We start from the raw sequence: 26451 nt of genomic DNA on the forward strand, positions 1-26451 counted from the left end.
GCTGGGGATGCGGGTGATGGCAGAGGACTGGAGGTAGTCCGTGGCACGAGCGTTGGCGCGTAGCTGTTTGTGCCGGTCTATGAACATGTGGACAGCCAGCACTCCCACCATCTCGGCTATAATGAAGGACAGGGCCCCGAAGTAGAAGGACCAGCCGTAGGAGTAGCTGTTCTTCTTGGAGTCACTCTTGGAGGGGTCTCCAGCGTTGGCTGATATGTATACGATGATGCCAATTATATTACTCAGACCTGCCAGCCAGACGGCGAGGGAGAGAAAGAAGGAGAAGTTAGGAGTGTCATACGTGGTGGTGGTGGGGGGCTGTAGGGTTAAGCCCCAGCCCCTGGGAGGTGGGGACAGGAGGACCCCCAGCCACCCATCCTTTCTGGGTGGAAACTTGGGCGAGACGCTCCTTGCGTGCCTGCCGTGTCCCTTGGCTGCACTGCAGGCTGCTCCCTGAGAGATGCAGGACAGAGAGAAACCCTCTCCCTCCAGCAGCTCCCAAGCAGCAGGAAAGCCCCTGCCTGCAGAGGCTGATGCCTGCTGTGGAGAGGCATCCCTGGGAGGCTGCTTTCACCCCAGATAAGGCTCACCAGGGCTAGGGAATTCAGTCATTCCTCCCTAAGGAGCCGTGCCCCTGCAGGATGCTCCAGCTGGGCAGCTCCCCCACCTCCCCTGGAGCCCATCTCCTGGGCGTCAGGCCCTGTGCATCCCTTTACCTGCAGACACGAAGAAGATACCGGCACTAAGGATGATGTTGTGTCGGGTTTTGTAGAACTCACTGGCTGCAATGCAGAGTCCACCCATGAAAAGCAGAATCACACTCAGGATCGGGAAAATACTGGAGGCTCTAACAGCCCCTGCAGAGGAGAGAGGGAGAGGGGCAGAAAGAACAGCGCAGGTGTGAGAGAGAGGAAAAAGGGGCATGGAAACGGTGCCAGGGTGGGGGGACCGGGGTGTGCGAGCACATTCCGCGGGCGGGGTTGAAGGGTAGAGACAGAGGGCAACGTGTCAGGGGGAGTAATTCAAGGAGGGGTAAAGGCATCGGGGAATGGAGGGAGGGAGAAAGAAACCAAGTGTGTCAGAAAAAGACAGCAGTCCAAAACAACTCGCCCATGCCCAGGCTGCTGCCATGAAGCTGGTGGTCACGCATGGGCAGGCAGAGCGGGCTGCGGGGCTGGTGGCTCAGCTGGGAGCCTGCCCGTGCTGCCTGTCCCCCCTCATGCTGCCTTTTCCTCCACTTTCGAGGGGACTATGGGCTGGAGGGGGAGCCCTGGCACCATCAGGCTGCTCCTCTTGTGGGGCACTGTGGGTTGAGCCCGCTCTTCAAAGAGCAGCAACCCGAATGCTTCCTGTGAAGCTGCCCAATCTTCGTGAGAGGACACGAGCGTCTCAAGGAGAGAGTTGCTGGGGTTTTTTTAGGGGCTGGGAGGCAGCTCCTGGTGCCACGCACTGCTCTGCAGCTGCAGCAAAGACCGAGAGGCACAAGCCCCAGCCCTGCCTGCCTGCCAGGGCTCATCCTAGCGATTAAACAACTGGGCTCCTTCCAGAGGGCAGTGATGGGTTTGGATGTGCCAGCTCCCACACACGCACACTCTCCATCGGTCGATAGGAGAAGAGCTCAGCCAGCAGAGGGCAATGGCAGAGATACACGTATAGACTCATACGTGCATGCAAAACATACCCCAAAGCTTCTGGGGGGGTCTCTTGTATTCAGGCAGCGAAAGGCCAGGACTGCCTATACACACACCCAGGCGCACATACACTGCTCGTGGGTTGTTCGGTGGGTACCAATGGTCTGCCTGAGTTTGTGGGGTCCATGTTAATATTTTTTAACTAGGAAGGCCTTCTGTCCTCCCTGCCCAAGAGAAAATAAGCTGTTGAAGTGTGAAATGAAGCCTTGCTTGAGAAAGAATGGTATCAGGTGGGCTGGTGCAATTCTGCTTGTGGGCCAAAGATCTGGAAGGGGGATGAAGGTTAATCCCTCCTTGCCTGCAAGAATGAACCCTACTGAAGAAAATGCAGGACTTTTTCATAAGCTGGCAGAGACCACGATTCAAAGACCAGGTTGGCATCAGGATCCCACCAGGCACAAGCAATTGGCTCTTTGAAAGGGGTGCTAGCCCACTGCCTGTGCATGGGGAATGCTGAAGGCAGAGAGGAACCTCTTGCTTGCTTTCCAGTTCTGCCTGGCTGTGTTTCAGGGAACAGGATAGTGATAATAACCATCTTAATAGCTTCTGGAAAGCAAGGCAGGATTCGACAACATGAAGCTCAAATGGCAGTAAGCAAACATCAAGCAGACATCTGCTGTTTGGAGAGTTTCTAGAGGGATGTTCGGTCAGTCCCACAACCTGGCCCAGACCACATCGGTTTTATCTGGGTCTTAATTCTGAAATTTATCTCTGTTGGGAGAACACGAAGTTGCTGGCTGACAATGGGGAACTGTGGGCATCAGGTGAGGGGGGAGGATAGCAGCCTTACTCGGCCTCTGCTTTCTGTCCCTCAGGAGGATCATGCTAGCAAGAGAGGAGCAGAATCTCATTCAGTCTTCCTGGGTCCAGAGCCTTTGGTCTAAAAAGAAGGGGACTCATGGTGGTGTTTGGATGCTTCCTTGTATCATCTGTCTGTTCTTAAGTGTCTTCTGGCACAGAAACTCAGGAGTGTTTTTCCTTCCTCTCTGACAACAGGCGTTTGATTTCAAAAAGCCTAAGACACCTTATGTGGGTAGCTGGCAGAAATAAAGCCTAAGCACTTCTAGCCAGGCCATGGACACTGCCCCACAATTGTCCTGGTCCCCTGAATGAGGGAATTGCCTAGTCTGATACTAATAAATGATTTTCTAGCTGTTCTTGCCTGTACCATCATGCATTGCCCATGCAGAATGCCCAGGAACTCTGGTTTGACAGAACTCCTGGGAAGAAACTGTTCAGTGGGGTCCTTCTCCAGTTAAGTCTAAGCCAGCAGAAATCCCACTTCCCTCAGGATTGACCCAAGTAGTCCTTTATTGACTTGCCAAATCCCTCTTTGAACCTGTTTCTTTCTTAAAAAGGGCTCTACCCTGGGGACACTGTCAGATCCTGACGTTGGGCCAATTTTTGTCTTCAGATCTTGTTCCCTCTGCGGTAACAGACCCATATTTCTTGAGATGTTCTCCCCCCTCCCCCAACTCTTCTTTCTGAAGTGCAGCTGATGCTGCAAGAAGCTTCCTTGCTCCCAAACAGCTCTGCAAGAGCTGGTTTGCCCTCGGAGGCAGCCTGCACAGTTGCTGTGCCAAAGTGGATCAAACCCCAATCCTCAGCTCTGCTCTTCAGAGGCCATGCAGTGACTAAGGGACCAGTGCTGCAGAAAAAGCATTTGAAAGAAGCAATCTCCCTGGGTTATTTACAATTTACAGTGGATGAAGAACGGTTTGAGAAACCAAGAGGAAGCAACCTAAGATCCCTCTCTTTTCACATACAAATGAGCCTCACAGAGCCTAAATTATCCCTTTCATCCCTGCCGCAGGGCTGGGTCTCCACATCTGGCTTGGAGCACGCCCAGATGACAAGGAGCTGTTCTGAAAGACTCCCGGCCTTTGCAGACCTCTGATGCTTAACCTTGGGAGGTCAAAAGCTCTTATCTCAGATTTCTGAAAGGAGATCTCTTCTTGTGATGCCAAAAGGCATTGGGCTTGTGGAGAGAGGGCAGGATAGCAAGGTGGGGACCTAGGAAGAGGGGTGATCCCTGTTCAGCTGTCCTACAGAAAGAGTAAGCTCCTGCTTCTCGGGCAGGTGGGAATGCTGCCTTTTGATCAGGAAGGGCAACACATGATGTGGACCTGCCCTGCCCCAGGGGCTGTGGGTGAGCACCAGGTTTTTTCCTTCCAAGAGCTCTCACTCTCCTTATTCCTGCTTCCTGTTCCCATCACTGAAACCTCTAAACCCAGCAAAGTTTAGATCTGCAGCCTCTTTAAGTAAGCGGTCTTTGGGAAAAGGTGAAGACAGCAATAGGTGCTCCTCAGACAAAACCCAGATAATTTCTTAAGTCTGATGCAACTGGAGTAGCAAGTAAGGAAATATAAACTTCCTTTGCTTGAGGAGGACACACACTCACTCACACACACACATACTGCCCCAGATAGCCCAGTCCTGACCTCATGCCCACTCAGCAGCTCTCTGATGGATTTGAATTAAGTCTCTGGTTTTATATGGTAATTCATTGCCATTCAGAAAAAACACCACTGGTGGTTATTATGGGGCAGGGCCACAGGGAGGTGAGGGTGGAGCCGTTTCGGGGGAGCTGGCAAGGCTCTGGGGTCGCCTCCCCTGGCCCACTGAGCCTCCCCAGGTTCCATACCTCCACCACCCTGCCTTGAGGAAGCAAAAGGCACCCGACGCCAGCACCCAGGAGGCAGTGCAAGGAGAAGAGCCTGTGGACTTACGGAGGAAATATTCTGCTGTATCGGCTTCATAATCTGCATCCTCAGGGAAGTGATCGATTTGCTTACACAGACCTTTAAAATTCCCTAGGGAACAAGAGAAGAAAAAAAAAGAAAAAAAAAAATGAGAACACCAAAACCTGCCTCACAGGAGCAGCTGCCCTCTGCATCACCCTTTGCGCCCACCCTGCCTTCCTCCCAGGCAGCACACCCACGTGTGCAGGGATGCCCATTAAATGCCCAGGTACTCTCATCACACATTTGCCTGCATGCCTCCCTCTGATTTGCACGGGAACATGGCATTTGCTGTCAGGATCCAGGCTGACTCTCACCTAGCCCAGCAGCAGAGGCTTTGACCAGCAGATATGGCTTTTGATCTCTCAGCTGTGAATTTGTTGCTTATTCATTTCATGGGCAGGATATGTCCCGTTGTTCTGGTGCAATATGAAAAGAACAAAAGCTTTTAATCTATTTCTCTGTGTGACTGGTTTTCTTTTGCATACCTTTATCAGGTCTCCTCTTGTGTCTTCTTGCAGACTAAGGCTACAAGAAGCTTGGTGCAAGTGTGAGTATGAAGCTCAGCAGCAAAACACTCTGCACTAGGGGAGGAAAGTCTGGTCACCCTCAGATCCATCAGGCTGGTTTAGGCACAGGGCCTTCTGCTACCCTTAGTCATGGGGCACCCTTTTTCACACACTCCATGACCAGCAAAGCCATCCCAGCAGGAGGCTGGTGACATCTTCCCAGTCTTTTGTCATCTGGGATGTCTACCAGGCTCTTATCTTTGTCAAGTTGTTCATGCTTGTACAGGGGTGACCCTGTAGAAGGCAATTTCATTATACCTCCTGGGGTTCCTCCAAACTTTTTCTCCTGCCTACCCCTGTATTTTCCTCTGGACTCTTGCACTGGCTGGCTGTTAACACAGAATTGATGGATGTAATCTGTCCAGAAAGGAGGAATGCAGAGTCTGCATGAGGTACATGGACAGGAATGGTGATCCCATGGGCTCCCTCACCAGAGGTCAGCCACCCAAGTGGCTCAGGCTGAGAGATCCCTCAGCAGAAGAATTTGGAGTCCAAGTCTGGAGAGTGGCAAATGCTGTGGCAAGCTGGGATATCTGCCTGCCACCCTGGCCCTGAGCCCAGCCATGAGACCAGCTGTGTGTACAGGGTGCAAGGACAATGAAGCCACAACACTTGTGGTTGTTGCCTCAGGAAAGACTTGCTTCTGAGGAACACAGAGCTCTTCTAGGCCAACCCTATCCAGGCTGAGAGCTGCAGGGACCATGTCAGGTCCTCGAGTCATGTCTTGAAAGGTTTATTCCAGATGAATTCCAATGATCCTTCACGTATTTGGGAATATTTGGAAGAAGGACCAAGCTCAATGGATTCTCCTTGAGTTTCTTCTTCAGGCCAGACCTTGCTGGAACAAGGTTTGGGATGTTTTGGGAGGTAGTGCTGAGCAAACAGCTGTAGAAGGCAGGCAGGTGGGTTCCTCTAGGTCAGACCCCAAGTTCAGTTTGTTCTACATCCCATTAGCTTGCGTCTGATGATTCTGAGATACCTATCATGTTTAACCACTAGTTCAAAGAGCTTCCATGAAGAGGCTAGAGAACAGCAGAGAGGAGTTTGTGTGCATGTAAGAGGTAAGTAATAGGAGAAGAAAGTAGGAACAAATCCTCTCCATGTACCTCTGAAGTGTTATTCCCACACTGAAACTGTGGGTTATGAAAGAGGGTTATTAATCACTCATCTCCAATCCAGTTACCTCATTCAAGAAATGCCTCCTTCTCAGCCATGTCTTTTCTGGAAGGAAAGCTTCATAGCTGAGCAAATTCCCTTGCCATACTCCCACCCTTCTCCTTGCCCACTTAAATACCTGTGAGGAAGGCAGACTCAGCATGAAGGGGGTCCTTCCCCTTGCCCCTGATTGCCTGTGACTGTCTGCCTGTGACAGACAGCAGCTCATCACCCTGGTCCTTTTGCTGCAGTCACTGCTCTACAGCGCACGTGAACGCTGCTGCTCTCCAAGGCCCTGGGGAAGTCTCCAGCCTCAGATTTCAGCTCCTTGCCCAGCAGATCCTGGATGCTGAGTGCCTCCTGCCTGAACATGCCGGGGGAGCAGGCAGAACCTGTGTGCACCTCCCAGGTGAGGCTCCCAGTGCAGAGCCAGAGCCCCACAACTGGAATCAGAGAGGAAAGACGCACCGCATCTGGAAACCTCCTCAATCTGCACCATCCTTTCCTTGCATCCTTTCTTCCCCCTCTCCCCTCATGCCATTTCTCGCTGTGTTTGAGTGTGATTAATCTCTATGTGAATAATCAAGATGCTGCATCTTGTGCAAGGTGTCTTTTCTATGGGCTTCTGTGGCATAGCTAGAGAGTCAGCCAGCATGGCAAAGGGACAGGCAGGCTCTCTGAAAATCTGTTCCTGGTGCTGAGTGTCCAAAAGGCTTTGCTGCTCTGGCTCAGCAGGGTGCTTGGCCATCGGGGCGTCCAGCCTTGTCTTCCTTAAAATGCTGTGGCGTTGAGGAGCTGCTCTTCACCCTGGGCTGACACGCTGCGTCAGGCTGAGCGCTCTCCCCGGCTCAACCCTGCCAGGTTTTGTGAGGGCAGGGTGGGCAGGATTAGTCCCACTTTAGACCTTGCTTTGCCTGCGCTCAGCACAGGGCGCCGTAGCTGGATGCTGACTCTCTGCCTGTGCTAACGCACCCTCTCCTCCGATGCCTCCCAGCTCCTCTGGGCGATGGATGGGGAAAGGATGTGGAATTTAGGTCATTAATGCGCTAACTGGGAACAGAGGAGAACAAGATTCGGTTTTTGCTCTGCCACAGGCGTGCTGTTAGAGCAGCTTCTTCTCTCTGCCTCAGAGTCCCACCCTGTGAAAGGGGGGTGACAGCCCCTCTGCCTCGTGCCCTAGGGGCACGCGTTAGCCAGGGCACGGGCTGGGTGTGCCGGTGCCGAGCACCCGGAGCGGGCGAGCGACGGGTGGCAGCGTTTCAGGAGGCCTGGATGGCACTTCTCGTGCCAAGGTCACTCGGCGAGCCTCTGATGGACATCTGTGGCCTGCTGAGCCGGTGCAGCAGCCTCCCTGGCACCTGTGCTGGCAGAGGGGTGAGCGGGGAGGGGGCTGACAGCCTCTCAGGACAGCCTCTGCCCCTGCTGCACCTGCGCTTTGCGGCGCCAGGGAAGCAAGAGCCATGTGTCACGCTGGAGTTAATGCCCCTGAATGCCTCAGTGAGAGCAAATCATTATTTGGCAGGGCATGCAGGGGTCTGAAAGCCCCTCAAGGGACTAAAAGCAATGTATCCTCTCTGCTTCCGTCCTTTTGCCTTTCCCATTCTTCCCAATTTGAGCTGTTTCATGCTGTGAGCCCTGAAGCAGGCAGGTGTTGAGCGCTCCAGATTCTCCTGCATGCCTCTTTGAGAAACCTAAACCACATGTTTCCAGCTCCTCCCTACAGCTCTTCTAGCGCAGCCTGGGGTCCCCCCTCATCCTCCTTCCTGCATTCACCAGCTCTTCCTGCTGTTTCTCAGCCTCTCTTATTCATGGCAGCCAGCTCCCTCTCCCTGGAGTATCAGTGCAGGCATTCTTCAAGCAGCCTGCTTTGGGATGTGCAGGCTGCAAAGGAGGTGAGGAGGAGCTCTGGCATGTCTCAGGACAGAAAGGCTGGGGTTGCTCAGGTCTGTGGAAAATCACAGAGCTGTCTCCAAGTATCCTAGGGACTACTGGGAGTCCTTAGATGAGATCCCCACCATTTGCTTGTTGCCTGTCCAAGCTTTGGAAAATGCAGTCTGGAGGAGCTAGGATTGGTGCAAGAGGCACCTGGACCAGTGCCTAGACCAGTACAGAAGTTGCCCAGCTGGGGCATTAAGCACAGAGACAACGTGCCATACCGCCAAGAGGGACTGGATGCCTAAGATGCATGAAAATCAACGTTAACTGCACGTTCAGCCCTCAGGAAGACCTCCTCCAATGGGGCTGGGTCATTGCTTGGGTGCTTGCTGTCTATCCAGGACAACTGGCAGCCATCAGCTCTGCTGCAGTGAGAGTCAGACTGAGTTACCCCCAACGAGAACCTGGCTTGGGATGGGTGATGTGGTTTATTTTTGTGTCGCTTTGTGCAGCCTCATCTCTTTCAGAAGTCTCTGCTTGCCTGCAGAGTGCAGTCCATTGCAAAATAGTAAGTTCCAAAGAATGAAAAGCTACTCCCTTCCTGCGGGGCAGGAACACTTTTAAATGGTCAGGACTGTACATCTGAAAACTGGGAGCCAGAGGCAGAGGAAAAGACGTCCAAAAGGAGAGCAGCAGACAAAGAGAGATGAGAACAGAAAGACCTGTTTTCCCAGAATGATTTGTGATATTTCCATTTATGGAAAAAAGCAATCCACTGAAAGCTTTCCTTCAGTCTCACTCGCTCATTTAGCAGAGGTTTTGGCATGGTGGCTTACAGAGAAATAAATAAAGGGGGCTGGATAGAGCTGTTGTCTCTAAAAGCTCAGAAAGATGGCTTGGTGTTGGCCAAGGTTTCACTACCTCTTTCTGACACATCATCCCTGTAGCATTTTAGGCAAGTCATTTAACCCCGCTCTTCTTTCATCCAAAACAGGGATAATGGTATTTCCTTGCCTCAGGGAAATAGCCTGAGGATATTTATATCAAAAATATGAAAGTGATCAGACGCTGGGTGATTTGGGCCACATAACTCTCTCCACCTTCCAGTTCAAACGTTACGTGCTCATCTTTCCTGTGACCTTCTCCCAGGTGAATGTGAAGGCTGTGCACATGTGAAAGCTCTCCTAAGCTCACACTTGTGACTCCTGCCTTAGAAGTGATCTTCGTGGCAGATTAAGCTTAAATTTGCTGTTTATGAAAGAAATGCAAGAAATGGTACACGAAGGGTGGGTAGTCAGACACAAACACACACATTTCTTTCTACGCCAGGACCCTGGTTTTGAGCGGAGTCTGTTAGGTACCAGGTGGTGAAATGGGGCTCAGAGCCAGCTTCTGGGCTGGGAAGAACAATTCCACAGCTACATGGCAAACTGTTGGCGTGTCTTTCTTACACATATTGGCAAAGGGCTTCCGAACCAGGAGAGGAGGTCTGCCATCCCTGTCAAAAAATGACACTGGTGACACTGAGTTGTTAATGCTCAACCTGACATGACTTCAAGAGGAAGGAGTGAGGTTTCATGGAATGCCAAGGGAAGCACAGGAAAAGCCCTTCAAAGGCGTTTTGATTGCTCTCTGCCCTTCCAAGAATGAAGCACTCACAGCACTCATCATTTTGGGGGATTTGGAGCTGATGAAGAGCACAGTGGCAGGGAGCACAGAGAGTGCTCCCGAGCATCTGCTTTTACCCACCTGTGCTGACGTGCCCAGAAGAAAGGCTGGCTTCTCAAAAGTGCTCATTATCCCTCTCAGGGAATCTCTCCATAGATAGCACCTTACAAAAAGGAGGCTGTCTTTTCATGTGCCTCAGTATGCATCTAAAGGCATTGGCTGCAGGGTGTTGGGTTATACCAACAAAGTGACTCAAGGGGTGATCATTCTGGGGCTGTGACCCCGCACAGTGGCAAGAGATGCTGTGCTTGTGGCAATACCTTTTGAGTCAGGGGGCTAATATTAAGATGAAAGAGTCCACAGCTCTCCTTAGGGACAGAGAAACTTTCCACTACAAGGTGAAGATTAGTGGGGCAGCAAATGGGGTCTGTGTGTGGGGGGGTGATCCTGGGACAACAGCAGAGATCCTGTGGGAACAAAGGACCGTCAGAGATCTCGCCACCTTCTCATCCAAATGCAACGTGCCTGCTTTGATGTGGTCTTCTCCAACATAAACATGCAGCAGTGCATATGTTAAAAACCCAGACCAAAACCTTATCAACACAACCAGTATGTAACATACATAATGCTCTCCCTGGGGAGAGAGTGAAAGAACAAACCACATGTGACTGATATCGAGCCCCATCGCTTAATATGCCACTGGAAATCATTCAGATATTGTGGTGAAGAAGCTTGTAAAAGAACTGAAATAGAAATTATCTTATAGTTATGAAAGAATATCCCCCCTGCCTGCAAGGTAGAACCATTATACCAGCTCTCCTCACTATATTATTAATACCCGTGCTTATTACAGCTGTTGCCAAGTATCAGATGATAAAGGGGGTTTACTGCAGTAAAAATGGTTACAGACACTGCCTTATAGGATGTTGTTGCCTTGAGGAGCATGAAGGAAGAGGTATATCACAGTGCACTTAGCAATGACCAAAGCCACGGCAATAAAATAGCCTGATAATGCTTAACAGAGATGCAATTAGTCAGGAGGTGGTTAATAAATAGGAAAGGAAAGGCAGACATAGATGAGGAGGGGAGGAAAATGTGGGAGAAGTCAGTGTGGGGTAGCACTGAGGGGGAGATGACAAGGCAGAAGGAGAGAGGTAGAGTGAACGATGTCCAAGCACTGGGGAGAGAAGCTCCATCCAAGCCAACATCAGGCTCCTGTTCTGCCTTTTTCAGCTCTTGTTCCCTCCCTGGCAGCCACCCACCCAAGGCGAGCGGGCTAATACCAGGGGGAGACACCACATATCTGGCTGGGGGTAGCTCAGGTCCCCTCTATAGAGCCTTGGGGTGCCAAAGGACCCCATCCCAGCCCAGTGTCCACCACCCAGTGCCCCCACACCTTCCCTCGGAGGTGGCAGCCTCCTCACCTTCCCTCCCCAGTCCCCACCACTGCAAAGTAGACGACAGACTGCCTCAGACCTGGAGGTAGCTGTTCCTCCTGCGTGGGTGAGGATGCGGCTGTACCAAAAGCTATTATTAAGATTATATGAAGATTTCCATTTTTAAACATCCTCTTTTTTTACAGGGTTGTAACTTTTGAAAATATCCTCGCCGTGGCATGAAATTTCCCATGCTTTGTCCCAGGCAGAGAGTGGGGCTGGCTGGGAGAACTGGGCAAAGGCTCTTGAACTTGTTTTGCTGCAAATGCAAATCCAGCCCCTTTGAGCTTTACCCCTTGTGGGTGCCTGTTTTTTCAGGGACTGCTAGACATCTGTCCAAGTTACCAATGAAAAACCTTGATAAAACAAAAATAATTGCAAAAATCCTATTTGCACACACCCAGTACAAACATCCCCCCTGGTAAACAAATGTCCCTATTTTCTAGACTCTGCCAGAATCAAACCTGAGCTTAATTTCTTCTTAAAATAGTACTAAACCCAAAAATGTATTATGCTCATCTAAATAATCTGAAGTTGTGGATAACTTTGCTCCTCCTAATGTATTTTTTGCATTTCTCTGCTGTGCTGACATTCCGGAATTGAAAATAGTTTTATATATATACATATATACATACGTATATGTAAAACTATGGGTTTTAAACTCCAGGAACACAACTTAAGAGCTGGAGCTGCTGGGGTGGCAGGTGAAAAAGAGAGGGCAGAAGTTGATCAGGACATGGAGAGAAGTCCAAGCAAAACAGGAAGGGCAAATGAGAGAAATCAAGGTATTCCAGAGGATTAAAAAAGAATAAATCTAGCAATTCATAGCAAGAACATTTGTGTGTGTGTGTGTAATGAGTCAAATGTGACACTACAACTGTGAGCCGAGTGACAGGAAGGGTGATGCAATTATCTGCAGTGAGAGAGAAATGATGTGCCTGAGGTGTGGGAGGAGAGGAGATGCTCCAGAGCTACCCCAGGCAATCCCAGTCCATGGCTGCACATCCAGGTGTCAGAGGAAGGGAGATACTCATGGAAGCCTGGAGGGAAAGGGGTGGATGGGATGAAGGCAGTCTATAAGAGCTGTTGCTGCCCTTTTTTTTTTCTTCCCCCCACCCCATCACAGCACTAATATAACTAGGACAGCTTTTGCATATAGGGTTACAGCATGAAACTCTCAGAAATCAGAGCATGCAGCCAGCATCCTAGCAGGATGAGGACATAAGGAGTGGACTGTCTCAAACTTGACCTCAAAGACCCAGAGCTCAGGTGGGTTAGACTCTCGTGGGAAGTACACAGGGGAAATCCACGGGCTAGAAAATGTCCAGTTGAGCTCATCCTATAGGGTTGCATTTCTCTGCTATGTTGCTGATCTGTGAGTGTGCATCAGAGGGCAGACCCAGGCTCACCTTGTACAGTAGGTCATGTTTTGGGTCAGTGGTAAGACTATAACTCTAGGGGTGGTTAGAAGTTACTCTGCATAGACCAGGCAAGAAAAATAAAGAAAAATAGCTCTCCTTACACTGTGAGAAGTGGTTTGTGCAGCCTGGGACACAGCTATGAGCTGTATGATGCTTTGGTTCAGATGGGGGCTGAGCTCCTACCCCAGTGGGATCTCGGGCTTGGCTCTTCCCAAACACCAAATCTGGAACCTTGCAATTGTAATGCTGTGTTCACAAGGCTTTTGAATGCAATTCCCTTAGTCATTTTTAAATTACAAAGGAGGAGAAAAGGCAATTCAAATCTTTCATCTCCAACTCCACACTGCATTTGTCTCTGACATATCCCACCAGATCTATAGGGAGATGATGTCCTCGGTTAAACTGGTGTAAATCTGGTGTGACTCTGAGAGGCTCCTGCAGCAGATACGGTCACAACCAGGAGAGGAATTAGGCTCCCATCTGGTAATTAGCTCAGGAAGTATGTGGTGTGCTTTAGGGTCCTTCAGCATGCAAAGCACTATATAAGAATTACTATTAGTTATTGATAATAAAAATACCTGAGAACCCCAGGGAAATAATCCAAAGAATGGAGCAAGTCAATGACAGAGGCAGCTTTCAATCCATCCTCCCTCTTCTGCACCACTGAAGGTCTCCTCCCCCTTCCCCTCCAAGGCTCAGACACACGGAGGAAGGGAGAGACCCCCATCACACGTAGTTAGTGATTTGGCAGTCTCAGCAAGTCTCCTGTGTTCTCCTACACAACACTGTCAGCCTGCAGGAGGAATTGTCAAATCTCTGCCATAACTGACAGCCAGCAATAGAAATTTTGGGGAATAGTAAGGCGTGGGAATTCTTCACCTTGCTCCCCATGGGAAAATTGCAACCCTGTCCTGTTGGTCCTCAAGGCCTTTCACCTCATTGACCTCCCTGCCCCCAGGAAAAGGACTGGATAGGTGATCACCACTCGCCTTCTTTACTGGTCTCTGGGTGAGAATTTGGGATCTGGCCACAGCTGCCTGAGTCGGAGCAAGTAGCTCCACTGAGAATGCACAACCTGTTCTGGCTATTCCAGCCCAGCAGATGAATACCAAGCTTATTTTAGGTGAGGAAATAGAACAAGGGAAGGGCTGGGCTTTCTCTAGCACTTTTTATACCCCAGGGAACCCAAAGCCCTTCATGCAACACTGAGAAAGCTCCCCCAGCGCGGGGGCTCCACGGAGGAGCGTGTGGCAGCCATTATGTGCTCACTGAGCTCACACTCGCTTGCCCTTGGAGAGCAGAGGCAGCTTTACCCAGGCAGGGAATATTGGTTATCCCTTAACTCTGTTCAGAAAGCGTGCTGGGATTTTTGCTGTCCCTTCAGGCAGCCCACCAGAGATGGCCAGGAGGGAGCTGGGTATAGGATTTCCTTGGCAGAAAGCCCTGCTGACTGCAGCGCTTCGGCTTGAGCTGCAACGTGCAGGGCTGTGCACTCGTGGAGCTCTGCTGCCCTGGCCCCTTCGTGCCCTGAAATGCACCATCTTCAAGAAGAAAACGAAAATCCCGAGGAAGAGGCCAGGACATTCTTACTTGGCAATTTCTTCTAGCAGTCCCTAGGTCACCACTGCAACCCTGGTGTTCTGGGAGAAGCCTGACCCAGAGCAGCTCCCCAGCTAAGCCAGGGCGACCCAGCGCTGTGGGCTGGGAGGCACCCCAGGATGAGGGGAACATGAGTGTGCTGAACCTCTTTAGGATGCTCACCCTCGGTAAATCCACTCCTGACTTGAACCTCACTCACAGAACTCCAAAGCCTCCCAAATGCTAAAGCAATAAAGAGCAAGAAACTAGAGGGAAGACAGGGCAGGAAGAGTGGAGAGCTGACCTGAGCAAGCGCCTTCTTACAGGCAGGTAGGGAGGAAGTCACTGGTGTCCTCAGCTATCCCAAAAGAGGATGCTCCTTGCCTTGGCAATGTCCCCAGGTTGGGGACAGCCTCCATTGCAGCCTCTTCCCAACCAGCCTAAACACTGAGTCTAAACATAGCTTAACATTGTTCCTTGCCTTTCCCATCTATACTGGGATTTGAGATTTGAAGAGTTGCATGGGTTGCATGCGTGGATCCCAAACAATTTTAGGCTCATATTTCCCTGTGATTACTCTGGTGCAATTGCTGGCAGGGAAAACACCCAGAATAACAACCAGACTGATCCGTGAAAGCTGTGGCAAAGCAGTGCCCTCTGTGCTCAAAGAGCCAGGACACAGAATCCTCTTTGTTACCCATGACACAAACATCATGCTTATTTTTCACTTGGGTCGGTGGAGTTCTGAAAGTGTTGGTAAACAGAATCTATATCCCACAGGGCTGACACAGGGTAGCTGGCTGCTGTGAGCCTGATCAGACTGTGTTAGCACAGCTCTGCTGCAGCTCTCCAGACGAGCCGCCGCTGTTCCGACTTGCTCCTTTCCTCCTAATCCACATCAAACATTGGGTGTTCAAGTAGATATTGCCCTGATATGATTTTAGGTCCCTTTTTATGCAGCTGAGCAGAGAACAAATGCCAAGCCTCGCAAGCGGTGTTAGCTTTTAGAGACTGTTATTAGAACATTAATAATTTTATTATTGTTGCTTCCTCTGGGTTGCTGGTATGCCAGCGATTTGCAAGGAAACAAAGTGACTTGGCCCTCTCCTGAAGCACTTAGAACACGAGCTAGACTTAAGCACAGCACTGGGCTTATTTAACAAGCAAACAGTGTCAGCAGGGTGTTTGGAAGAGGGAGGTTTATAGCAGCACAGGATCATGAGACGTTTATGGTTGTATATGTGTGGGCATCCTGGCTTTTAAAAAGAAAACTGTGGAGGGGAAAACTGTGAGAGATTTAGGGATGATGCCTGCAAGAAAGACAAGGGAAGAATGATGTGGCAAGGGGAGGTCGAAAGGAAGGCTGCAAAGGAAAATTGTGAAAATGCCTGTGGAACAGGCTGCCCGGGGAAGTGGTTCAGTCATCATCCCTGGAGGTATTTAAAAGCCATGCAGATGTGGTGCTTAGTGACATGGTTTAGTGGTGGACTTGGCTGTATTGGGTTAACGATTGGGCTCAATGACCTTAATTGTCTTTTTCAACCTAAATGATTCTGTGATTCTATGGTTCTCTACCTGTGGTGCAGCCAGAGAAGGCAGACACGGGAGCAGGTACTGCTGCTCAGCCATAACAACCCCCTTGAAGCTTGACTGCAAGCCATGCTGCTGCACCGATATTTTTTCATCCATTGAGCACACTAATTTATTACAGAAGACTCTGTGGGTGTGAGCTATGTGCTAGGGCTAATCTCTGAAGCGTTTTCAGCTACTCTACACATAACATTACTCTTGTGTCCTGGGGAGGAGGCTGTTCATAATGGGATAAAATTTACTCACAATACTAGACTGGGGAATATTATTTCTAATGAAATCTGGTCCAGTTACACTCAGTTAGAAACTTGAAAGACCGTTTCAGGTTTTTGAATCATGTCCAAGCCACGTACCAAGCCACCTTCTGTGGGCAGGATTGTTTTGCCTGGAGACGTGCCCATCAGAGCTTCTTACACCACACTGTACCACCCCCTCTACCCCACATGGGGGTGACCCCTGTGACCATTCCCTACAGTAATGTAGGTCTCAGAGCCAAAACTTCCCAGCTTTAAAGTCTGTAAAACAAGAACCTGTCTCCTAAGGAGTGACAAAACCCAAACTCCCTCAAGATTTGCCAACTTTCCCTTGGAAAAAATTACCAGTTTTCCATTGGAATCACTGGTATGAAATCCCAGCCCCTTCCACAGGTTCTAGTTTATTGCTATAGGTACAGCAGCCCGTGCAACAACAGCAAATGCTGCACCTTAGATCTTAACTTCATTATCCTACCTTTGAACTGGAGTTGCCAGTCAGGAAATGTGCCAGGATCAAAGAATGGCAGCATTTCAGTCTCACTGTGTTTGTCTTTCCATGAGGAGATCTCTTCTTTTTTTTGCCCATGCTACACTGCTGAAAGTCTTTCTCTCTTGAAGTTGGTCAGAGTTTATCAATGAAAATTTCTCAGAGGAATACAGACTTTGAGCTGATCACCTGAATCCCAGGTAAAAAAGATGAATATCCAAACTATTGGCTTACTGACACCTAACTCATGATTGTGGTGTATAAAGAAAACCCATTAAAACCCATCTTTGTCCCATTGCTGTGTAGAACAGGAAGCTTTATCAACTCAGAGTTTTGTGGGACAGGAAAATGGCTCCCCAAGTTTTTCCAGCCTGGTTTCTGCGTCTACCTGACTTCACATCAGCCACCATGCACCTTACTTAGCATACTCTTGTAGCTTCTTGTTGGGTCCTGCTGGAACAATTGTGGCAGATAAAGGCACAACTGGCCAGCTGTTCCTAGAGGACCTCCTGTCCACTTAACGCTAGTCACAGTTGCCACATCTCAGTCTATCATCTGCTTCTTCAAAACTGACCTCTGAGATACATTGTGCACCTTGTCCTCTTGGCCCTCTTGATCAGAACGGCCTTGGAAAGATGTGGCCTTGGTATTGCCAAGCCAACATTAGAGTCATGTCAACCTCAGACATGAAATTAAGTCTATGAAGTAGTCTCTGGTCCAAACTGTCTCTCCTGGAGCCACTTCTAGTGAACACCGACCCGAGTTTTGGCCAAGCTAGAACCAAAACCTTGAGGGTTTTCCTCTCACTTCCCCTGTGACCTGAAATAACAACTATGCTCTGTGAATAATTCTTCAGGGCTGCCCTCCATCCCTACTGAAGGGCTTCTCTTTGCCTGCAGTGCACTTCACGGTGTGCTGTGGAGCAGAGGCAGTTAATACATCAGAGCAAGAATGAATGACTTTGCCTAACCACCAGGATCCTGTAACAACCCCGAGCTCGGAGATTCCCCTGCAGGGGGGAGAAGAGAGAGCATTTCTTGACTAGCTGGAAGCCCTGTGTACAGAATACCTGTGGAGACTGGCAGGGAAAGCCAGCGAGCTGGGACTGGATGCCTTCCAAGCATCAGAGCAAAGCTGAGTCTCTCAGTGGAGGATGCTAAATTTTGACAACGGGGAAGAAACAGATAGACAAAGGGTTGAGTGGGAGGGGAAAGCCTTTCCCTGCTAATGGTGTCTGCTCATAGTGTTAAGCATTATTACATATTTCCACACACCATCACGTGTACACAGCGTTTTGCTGGCAGCTAAAAAGGCAGAATCTTGCCCCCAGGATTTCACAGTATGAAGACCCCACCCTTTGGGCCACTAGGAATTGAGGATGCTCAGCCCTTCCAGAGAGGCTCTCAGCTGTTAGGCAGCAGCTACAAAGCCTGAATCCTACTTCTGATGAAATCAGTGGGGAAACAGTGGGGACAAGATTGGGTCTGAGACGTGCAGGCTGGACTGAGGGAAGGAAGTGCCTGAGAAAGGTCACGAGCTGAGCTGTGGCATGTTCATGTCATGCTTGCTCCTGGCTTTGGCTAAGTACCTCTGAATCATTCCTCTGTCTAAAGATGTAATATAGTAAACAAAGTTAATAGTCAGAAGGGGCAAAGCTTGCCAAGGGCATAGGAGAAGTGGAAGTCATTAACACAGGAAGACTAACTGCAGTAAATGAGTCCTGAGGGCAGGCAAATAAGGTTGTGTGGTGGAAGGAGGGGAGAGGGCAGCAGGAGAGAAGGAGCAGAGTCATTGCTGCAGGGAGCTGGAGGGGGGCTGGGGAGGGGGAGGCGTGCTGTGTGAGCACTGAGAAGGGTGGGAGAAGAAGGAGGGAGCAAGCTCAAACAGAGCCACGTGAGCCCTTGAAGATGAAATGAGGAACTGAACTTTGATGTACAAGGAGACTGGAAGTGGGCGCAGGGATCCAAGAAGAGAGAGTGACACAAGTGGAACAGCAGGTAAGGAGAAGATAATGTTTCTGCTGCACGCTGGGTGTTTCAGTGTGAGTATTAAGCCTCCCCTGTAGTCCTGCTGGGCCTCTCTGGCTCTGAGAATTGAGTGGGTTTGTGCTTTCATGATCTGGTCTAAATGGCTGGGTAAAGCCTTGTCTCTCTGTTGCTTTTGCCTAATCGATCAGCCACACATCAGGAGTGTTCATCTGCTCGAGGAGGCAGTCAGGGGAAAGGCTCCCTGTGAGCAGTGGGATGGGTGCCATCACAGCAGCTGAGGGTGAGGATCACGCACCCTGGCCCACAGATTGTAGGGTGCAGAGCATTTCTACCGAGAGGAAAGCAGCGGGATCGCTTCCAACCAAAGGCAACCAAGGTCTAAACCCAGCAGCAGAGCATTTTCCACACTGCAGATTCCCAGGGACAGCAATCTTTCAGCAACCTGGTCTAGTGGAAGGTGAACCTTTGGAATTGCATGATCTTTAAGGTCTCTTCTAACCCAAACCATTCTATGATTCTATGATTATACCACTGTATCTGTTTATTGCAGCTTGCCTAGTTCCTGCAGGACAGAACTGCCAGCATGAGCAAGAAATATTCCTGTTCCTGTGGCTCCTTCCTGGGAAAATCCTCATCTCCTACCTCTGAGACTCTGAGTAGATCCTCTGTTTGTTTTTTTGTTTGTTTGTTTGTTTGTTTTCCCATACTGCTCATCTCTCCTTTCACCCCTGAAGAAATTTTCTGCATGTGAATTTCTTCTGCTTTCTTGCCTTCTGTGATCTTTCACACTTCCTGTAGCCTTTGCTTCATTGCTCCAACTATGGCAAATTTTTCTTCATGCTGCACCTTCCCTTTTCTTCTCCTCCTTTCCCAACAATTAGAATCATAGAATTTTTTAGTCTGGAAAAGACCTTTAAGATCATCGAATCCAACCATGTTCCTAAGTGTCGCATCTACACAGTCTTTTAAATACCTCCAGGGATGGTGACTCAACCACTTCCCTGGGCAGCCTGTTCTAGGGCTGGACAAGCCTTTCGGTGAAGAAATTCTTCCTAATATCCAACCTTAACCTCCCCTGGCACAGCTTGAGGCTGTTTCCTCTTGTCCTGTTTAATGCTTGTTAGTTGGGAGAAGAGACTGACACACACCTCACTATGACCTCCTTTCAGGTAGCTGTAGAGAGACAGAAGGTCTCTCCTCAGCCTCCTCTTCTCCAGGCTAAACAGCCCCAGTTCCCTCAGCTGCTCCTCACAAGATCAACTAAACCCCTTTGATTCCTTTCAAGTATTGCCCCCACAGGCTTTTTAGTGCTCATCTCCAGTTTGACTGGCTCCCTCCTTTCCTCTCTCAGCCATTGTGGCCATACCTGCAGTGCTGTGTTAATCTCCATTTATGTCCATCACCATATGCATTAAAAACCAAAACCCAACAAAATCCATCACTTTGAGATTTTCTTTGGGATACTTTGTCCATTCTCTGATTGTCAGTAATTTGAGTTATAGTGTCAGAAACAACAGTGTGAATCCCTCCTCCATATCCATCAGGAGACTTCGGGCACTTTATCATGGATTGTTTTGTTCCTGTTCCTTCTTTGTTTGTCAAGCTGCTCTTCGCCTTTCCTCTGTTTCTCTGACACTGGTATTCTTCCCAGGACACCCGTGTTGTTCTCACCTCCTAGCCCTTTTTCCAGACAAGTACAATATACTTTTTCCATCTTTCCATCACAGATTGCCCTGGTTTGTCTCACCAAGAATGAACACCCCCCTTTCTTAAAGCTTTCTCATGTCTCTCCTCCTACTCTCTTTGCAGCCCTGGAAACATCTGACATAATTCAGTCACTCAAGAAAACAACTACTTCTCTTGACCCTGGTGCCTCTCATCATTTAGGCCTACCTCCTTACTCCAGCTTTTTACTTCTGTTTCCAGTAATTCCTTAGCTTCTGGTACTGTGCTCAGCTCTTTGAAAATAAGCCATTATCTGCTGTGTCCTCAGGCTCCTCCATCGACACCGCTGTTCCATTTAACAAGCACCCAGAGCCTCCTTATTCTTCATAGAGCACTTAAGATAGTCACTCCCTGTTATCTCTCCTACATGACTGTCCTCGTCCATTTTCTCTGTAGGTTCATGCAGACTGTAGTGCAGAAATCTAATGATCTCCTTTCTGCTAATGATGCCTGGTCCCCTTTCTTTGTTACCTCGTGGCAGCCTTGTGAGATGGTTGCCCACTCCATCTGTCTCGGGGTATTCATTGAGAGGAAGATACTCTGGTTTCTTAGCAACTGCTCAACTTTCAAGCAGGTCTTCGGACAGGGCTGTCTCTTCTGTGCTGGAATCCCTTCTCCAGGGATAAATGATCCTTTAAATCTTTTTCTCATAAAATTTATAAGCGTACTTAACATTCATACTGCTTTTCATCCGTAGAGCTCAAAGTATTTTGCAAAATCAGTAAGCATTATTTTCTCCATTTTAAAGATGGAAAAGCTGAGTCACAGAGATATTAGGGCCAATATTTTCATGTGTTCATTCATTTTATGCATCTTCATTTCTGGGAATCCAGTCTGAAATAACTTAACCTAATTGCTCTGCTGTAAGACTTGAAAGGGAGCAGTAGGTCTTCAGCACCTTTGAACAACACAGAATAGAACAGTAGGTGCAAAATCTCTCAGATGAGGCACTGAGGAATAGGTACCTGTGATAATGTAGCTGTATACCATCTGATCAAGACCACACAGAGCTCAGTTACTTCTGGCAGCAGAGCCAGAGACCTCCGTTCATGAGGATACTGCTGCTTCAGGGTCTGCTTTCTGCCTTAAGTGATGGAGAGGTGTGATGGTGCAGAACACCAGGGTACTTTAGATGTTTCAGAATAGATCTTCAGTTCCTGCTGTGACATAGCCATACCTCCTCAGCTGTTTGGCCTTTTTTTTTTTCTGTGAGGAAGGGAGAAAACCACCCTGCCCTAGAAGAACCAGCAGTCTGGTAGCTAGGCTTAATATTGAAATGGGGAAAACTGGTTCAAAATTCTCCTCACCCAGCAAAGACTTCACCCTGGATGTTCTGTATTCTAGATGAGTTAATTAATTATTTGGCTCTTCTGATTGCCTGTTCTCTTTATCTCCTTTTGACTAGTGATCCCATCTTAGATCTAAGTAACCTTTTCTGCTGAGACTAGAAAGTGTGTCCCTGCAGGGTGTCAGCTTCAACAAACTGACATTCACAGACAAAAAATGGCTTTCAGAAAAAATTCTGTGAGCTCTACCAGCCACTTTAATGTCAATAGTACTCAAATACACATACCTTTTATACCTGCAGTGGCTTTTCCCTGCTTACCTGCAGCCTCTCTAGCCTAAGAAAGCTTCTGGATTTGTATGAGCTTTTCTCAGTTAATTCCTTCACAGGTAGAATAGTTCCCCAATCTAAAAAGCTTCAAATAATCCAGATGTCTTTCCTGTCCCTCTTTGAAACCCTTTCTGCATGTGCTAGGCACAACCTGGTCATTTCTGTGAATTTTTAACTCATATTCTCTGTGTAGGTGTATCACTACAGAAAGCCTACCAGTCATAACACCTACAGCATGGTCTGACCTTTGAAACATCCTTACTCTGAGCTTTTCCAAATCTGTGTGTGTAGCTGAACACAGCATTACAGCTTTGCCTTTTCATCTCAAACTCTTGATTTTCCTTTCATTTCCAGGCAAATTTTCACATTCCTTTCCTTTGTTTTCCAAGCTGATTTGCTCCAGTCTGGGCCATTAGTGACATTTCTCTGCTAGCACCAGCTTCCTCAGCATCCCACAGCTCCAGCTATTGACAGATCTTTTTCCAATACTGCTTCCTTAGCCTGGACTAACGTTTCTGTCTCTGCTTTTTGGACTCTCTTTCCCCTCTGTCTTGATTGCAATTGATCTCAGATCTCTTTTCAATAGTTTTAAAAAACTTCAGTCTTGTATTTTTCCGCTGTGAACCCAGGCCAGCCTGCATTTTTCTAGCACACAGGACATATGTTACAAAAGATAGGGTTGAAAAGCAGTGTAAAAATATAATTCCATGCATAATCAACAGAAAACCTTCCTCTCTTTTGAAGAGTCTTGGAGATATCCATGCCTTCAAAACTATTAACCCTCACTCCCATCTCTTTTTCAAATAATTATTGGAGCAAAACAATAATCTTCCCTAATTTGTTTGTTGATTAACATTTTTTTTTGACAATACGAGGGCAATTCAACCTCTTATTTCTTTGCTAATCCACTTCTGCTTTAAGCATATGAGATGTGGAATTCAGTTCTTTTCTGACTGGGTAGGTACCAAGTGACTTTTGTCCTGTACTATCAGCTGGAGATGGAGAATGTTTTAGTTTCCATTGCCTTCCTAAAAGGAAGAACACATAAAAATACACCCAGAAAATTAGATACTTTCACAGCTCTTGTTGTGGTGTGTAAATTCTACGTTTCCCTCAGACAAAAATTTCCAACAATAGTTTGGTAGTGGCTTTTACTCATTAATAATAGCATCTCATCAGAATGAATACTTTTTCATTATAGATATGACATTTGCTTTTTACAAACACATTCACTTAAATGTTGCTGTTTGAGTGAAAATCTATGCCAGTAAATATGTTGCTGGAACAGTCACAGAAGGCAGACAAATGAGTGGGAACACAATTGAAGCAAATTTGTTTAAAGTAAACTAAATGATGGCACACAAATATTTTATGTGACGTTTACTAAAACCTGTCTCCTTGCCCATCTGATAATCACCACATGAGTTTTACAAAGCCAGATACAGCATCCTGACAACGGGCCCAGCAGAGCGTAGCCTGTCCCTTCAAATGGTTGAGGTTAACCACCAGCAGGAGATGTGGCATGCTGAGTTTCCATTAAAAGGGGAGACTTAGAGGTTAGTCTAAAATTCAGGTCACACAGACTTTTTCTCTCCAGATGCACGCGTCCGCTCGGTCGCGGTTGGGCTGCAACCACAGAACCCTTCCCTGATGAAATAAGCCATTTAACAAAGAAAATGTGACTGGAGGATCAATACTTAAGGATAATGATAGGTGGAGGGTATGAATTGCTACCTTCTCCTGGTGGAAATATATCAGCTTTCTCAATTACTGGGCTGTCCAGCTATGTTTCTTTTCTGGCTGTTGCAGTAGCACAGGTCTTACAGGTGCTATTAGAAGCACCACATCACTATCCTCTTTATTGGGCAGCCAGGGACAAGTGCAGGGGAGTCCAGCAGTAGTTAAGATAGTTTAAGTTGTGTGAGTTATGTGCTGGCAGGACAGAGAAAATGACACATTACAGCAGCTCGCACAGCCTTCTATTCACTCGGCTCAAGCTGTGATTGCAGCCAAATGTATCCGATCCGCTGGCGTTTTTATTAGTTATAAAATTCCATCTTCTCCATCCCAGCCAGTGAAACCACTCCTGCAGCTCACTGATTGAAAGGCTTTTGCTCTTGTGTGGGGAAGTCCTGAAATTAAATCCCAGATGTGTGCAGTGCAATGGCTGCAGTGCAAAGTAATGGCTGTGGGTAAATAAAGTTGTTATTGGAAACTTATATTGCAAGCATCTGGTGAACTGTTTAGAAGAGAGATGACAGATGACAGTGTCACTACAGCTAGCTCTGGATCAATCATGCTACTGTACACCATTACATGCCTAACATATAGATTAAAAGCCAGCTATAAAACCAATAAGCAGCCCTGGGAATCACACACATTTGAAACCCAAAAAACCACCAAGAGCTCATCTACCATATGTAGCCCAGTGACACTTCTGTGCCATGGGAAGTACTTGTGAACACGAGCAAGCAAATTTGGGGCTGTTTGCAAAGTCATTTGACTGGTTTCCTCTGGCTGTACAGCATTAGGTTTGGAGTACAGCATCTCTCTAACCTAGCCCCATTTCCTCACTGGCCTGGGCACTCAGCTCCAGGGAAGTGGAATTAACAGCAACTGATATGTGTGTGTGTGTGTGTGCAAGGATTTACTGGAGGTGGCAGTGAGGAAGAGATGCCTGTGACTAATGCAGCCACTGCTATGGCAGAGAGTGAAGCTCCTGATCACACCAGGCTCTTACCAGGGGTCTGCACAGAGCTGTTTGCAGCCCTGTGGGAAGTTTCTCTGGTGCAGCAGAGTGACGCAACACCCAGAGGTGCAACCTCTCCCAGAAGCCAGGGTTTGGAAAGGCTCCTCTGGCTGCAGGTTTGGTTGCTCAGACTAGACTAGAACCAGTGGGCCAGCCTAAAGGATTTTTGTGTGTTTGTCTGACATATTTCACATGTAGGAGATACTGCTTCATTAAATACTTGCTGTTTCTAATTACAACCCAGGGGTTTCCAGACTGGTGGCATTGGCTGACAGACGTTCACGTGGCCTCACATTGCCTTTTACTGTGTTTCTCATCCTCTCATTTGTCCAATAGACCATTGAACTATTGAGCAGCCCTGGCTGACACAGTTTTGCAGCTCTGAGACCTACAGCAGTAGATCCTCAGCACACAGGGACTATGATCCCCTGTCAGGTTTAGGAAAAAAAAAAAGGAATTTTTATCTGAAACAGTTAAATTGGTTGGTGTTGCCATTAAAACTTTCACTATGCACTGCATGATAAGAGTAACATAATCCTGAGCTGTTGCACAATTTCCTCAATAAGGAGCCAAATAAATGGGATTTCAGAGGGATATTTTTCTCCTCGTCCCTCCTGACAGGGCATTATATCTCAGTACAGGAATCCAAATCCAGTAGCATCCATGCTGACCAGAGACAACTGCACTGGGTTCACACACCCATCCCTGCTCCCAGGGCTCTGAAGATGTTCTGGATGGGTTGGTGATCCTTCCAGTCCAACCCTTTGCCAACAGAAAGGCTGAAGTTCCTGTTATGTGCACAGAAGCCTGTAAGAGGTGCCTCAGAAAGAGGATTCCACTCATCCCCAGGACAGAGAGGAGATGCATGTGCATCTGACTGCAGGCACCACAAATAAGGCGGGTGGAATTTCACTTATTGGGGCAGGGAGACATCAGAGATGTTTCCATGGGGTCACAGTCGCCAGTGGGCACACAGTGAGCTCCCAAGGAGCTGGATGCTGCAGGTCACATTCTCCTACATCTCTTACTCTCTGTCTGCTCTCTAGTTATTGTGATAAGGTAGATGAAGCACTACTTTCTCCCTGCTGGTGTGCACCATGTAGGGCAAGTCATACAAGGTGCTTCCTTTGCTTTGTTTTCTTACAAGCATATGGCCCGAGCAGGGCCTATAGCTTATGTTGGTTTGAGATCTAAGATGGGCTGTTTTCAGTTTTGATCAGTACCTTCTGAGGACTACTAGAGTGAGGAGCTGGGATAAGTTTCAGAGGTATGATGCACAAACCACTCAGACTGAAGTATTACATTTTAAAAGCCATATGCCTCTGGAAGTTTGGGTATGGCTGTTCTGCAGTGATATCCCACATTCGTTTGAAGTTCTGCTGGGATATGGTCTCAAACCTGGCCCTGGCTGGTTAAAACACTGAGCAAACTGGCCTGACCTCACAGCCAACCCTGCTTTGAGCAGTAGCTCAGATGAGAGACTTTGTGAGGCCTCTTCCCACTTCAATAGTTCTGTTCCACCAGAAAAAAAAGACTCTTCTTTCCAGCAGATCCACCCCACTGGCTGCTCTTCATGTTCTTCACAACTGATAAGCCTTTGAGAACATTTTGGGATGGAAGCCTAGATTTCACCTAAGATTTAAGATGCATTGTTGTTTCCAAATTACCAGTGAAACTGAATAAGAGAAGGACTGAAACCGAACTAACTCAGGCCAGGTGTGTTATATTCATCTTGGCCACGGGTCCCACCACATTTGAGAAGTGCTGAGTGCAGACCAGGAAAATTGGAATCCTGCAATCCCAGTGAAGCACTCTCAATGGCCAGAAAGCAGTGGACTTCACTGGGTGTTGCTGCATTCTGCTGGAAAGTAAAAAATCACCTTGTAGTCCCCAAGAAATTGCAGCAGGA

General features: G+C 48.2%; 1 protein-coding gene across 1 annotated transcript in view; it reads right to left on the minus strand.

The window, feature by feature from the left end:
- Window positions 1–3: 3 nt before the first annotated feature.
- Window positions 4–26451, minus strand: part of CACNG2 (calcium channel, voltage-dependent, gamma subunit 2) — a gene marked incomplete at its 3' end in the record, with an annotated part of 49753 nt that continues 23305 nt past the window's right edge. Inside the window, exons 2-4 of the mRNA XM_008943300.1 lie at window positions 4421–4504; window positions 717–857; window positions 4–248 (exon numbers count right to left, since the gene is read on the minus strand). Of these exons, the coding sequence (XP_008941548.1) occupies window positions 4–248; window positions 717–857; window positions 4421–4504 (470 nt within the window). The remainder of the gene's footprint in view (window positions 249–716; window positions 858–4420; window positions 4505–26451) is intronic.

The sequence above is a fragment of the Merops nubicus genome, unplaced genomic scaffold (genome assembly GCF_000691845.1).
Source record: "Merops nubicus isolate BGI_N331 unplaced genomic scaffold, ASM69184v1 scaffold36620, whole genome shotgun sequence".
NCBI classification, from domain to species: Eukaryota; Metazoa; Chordata; class Aves; order Coraciiformes; family Meropidae; genus Merops; species Merops nubicus.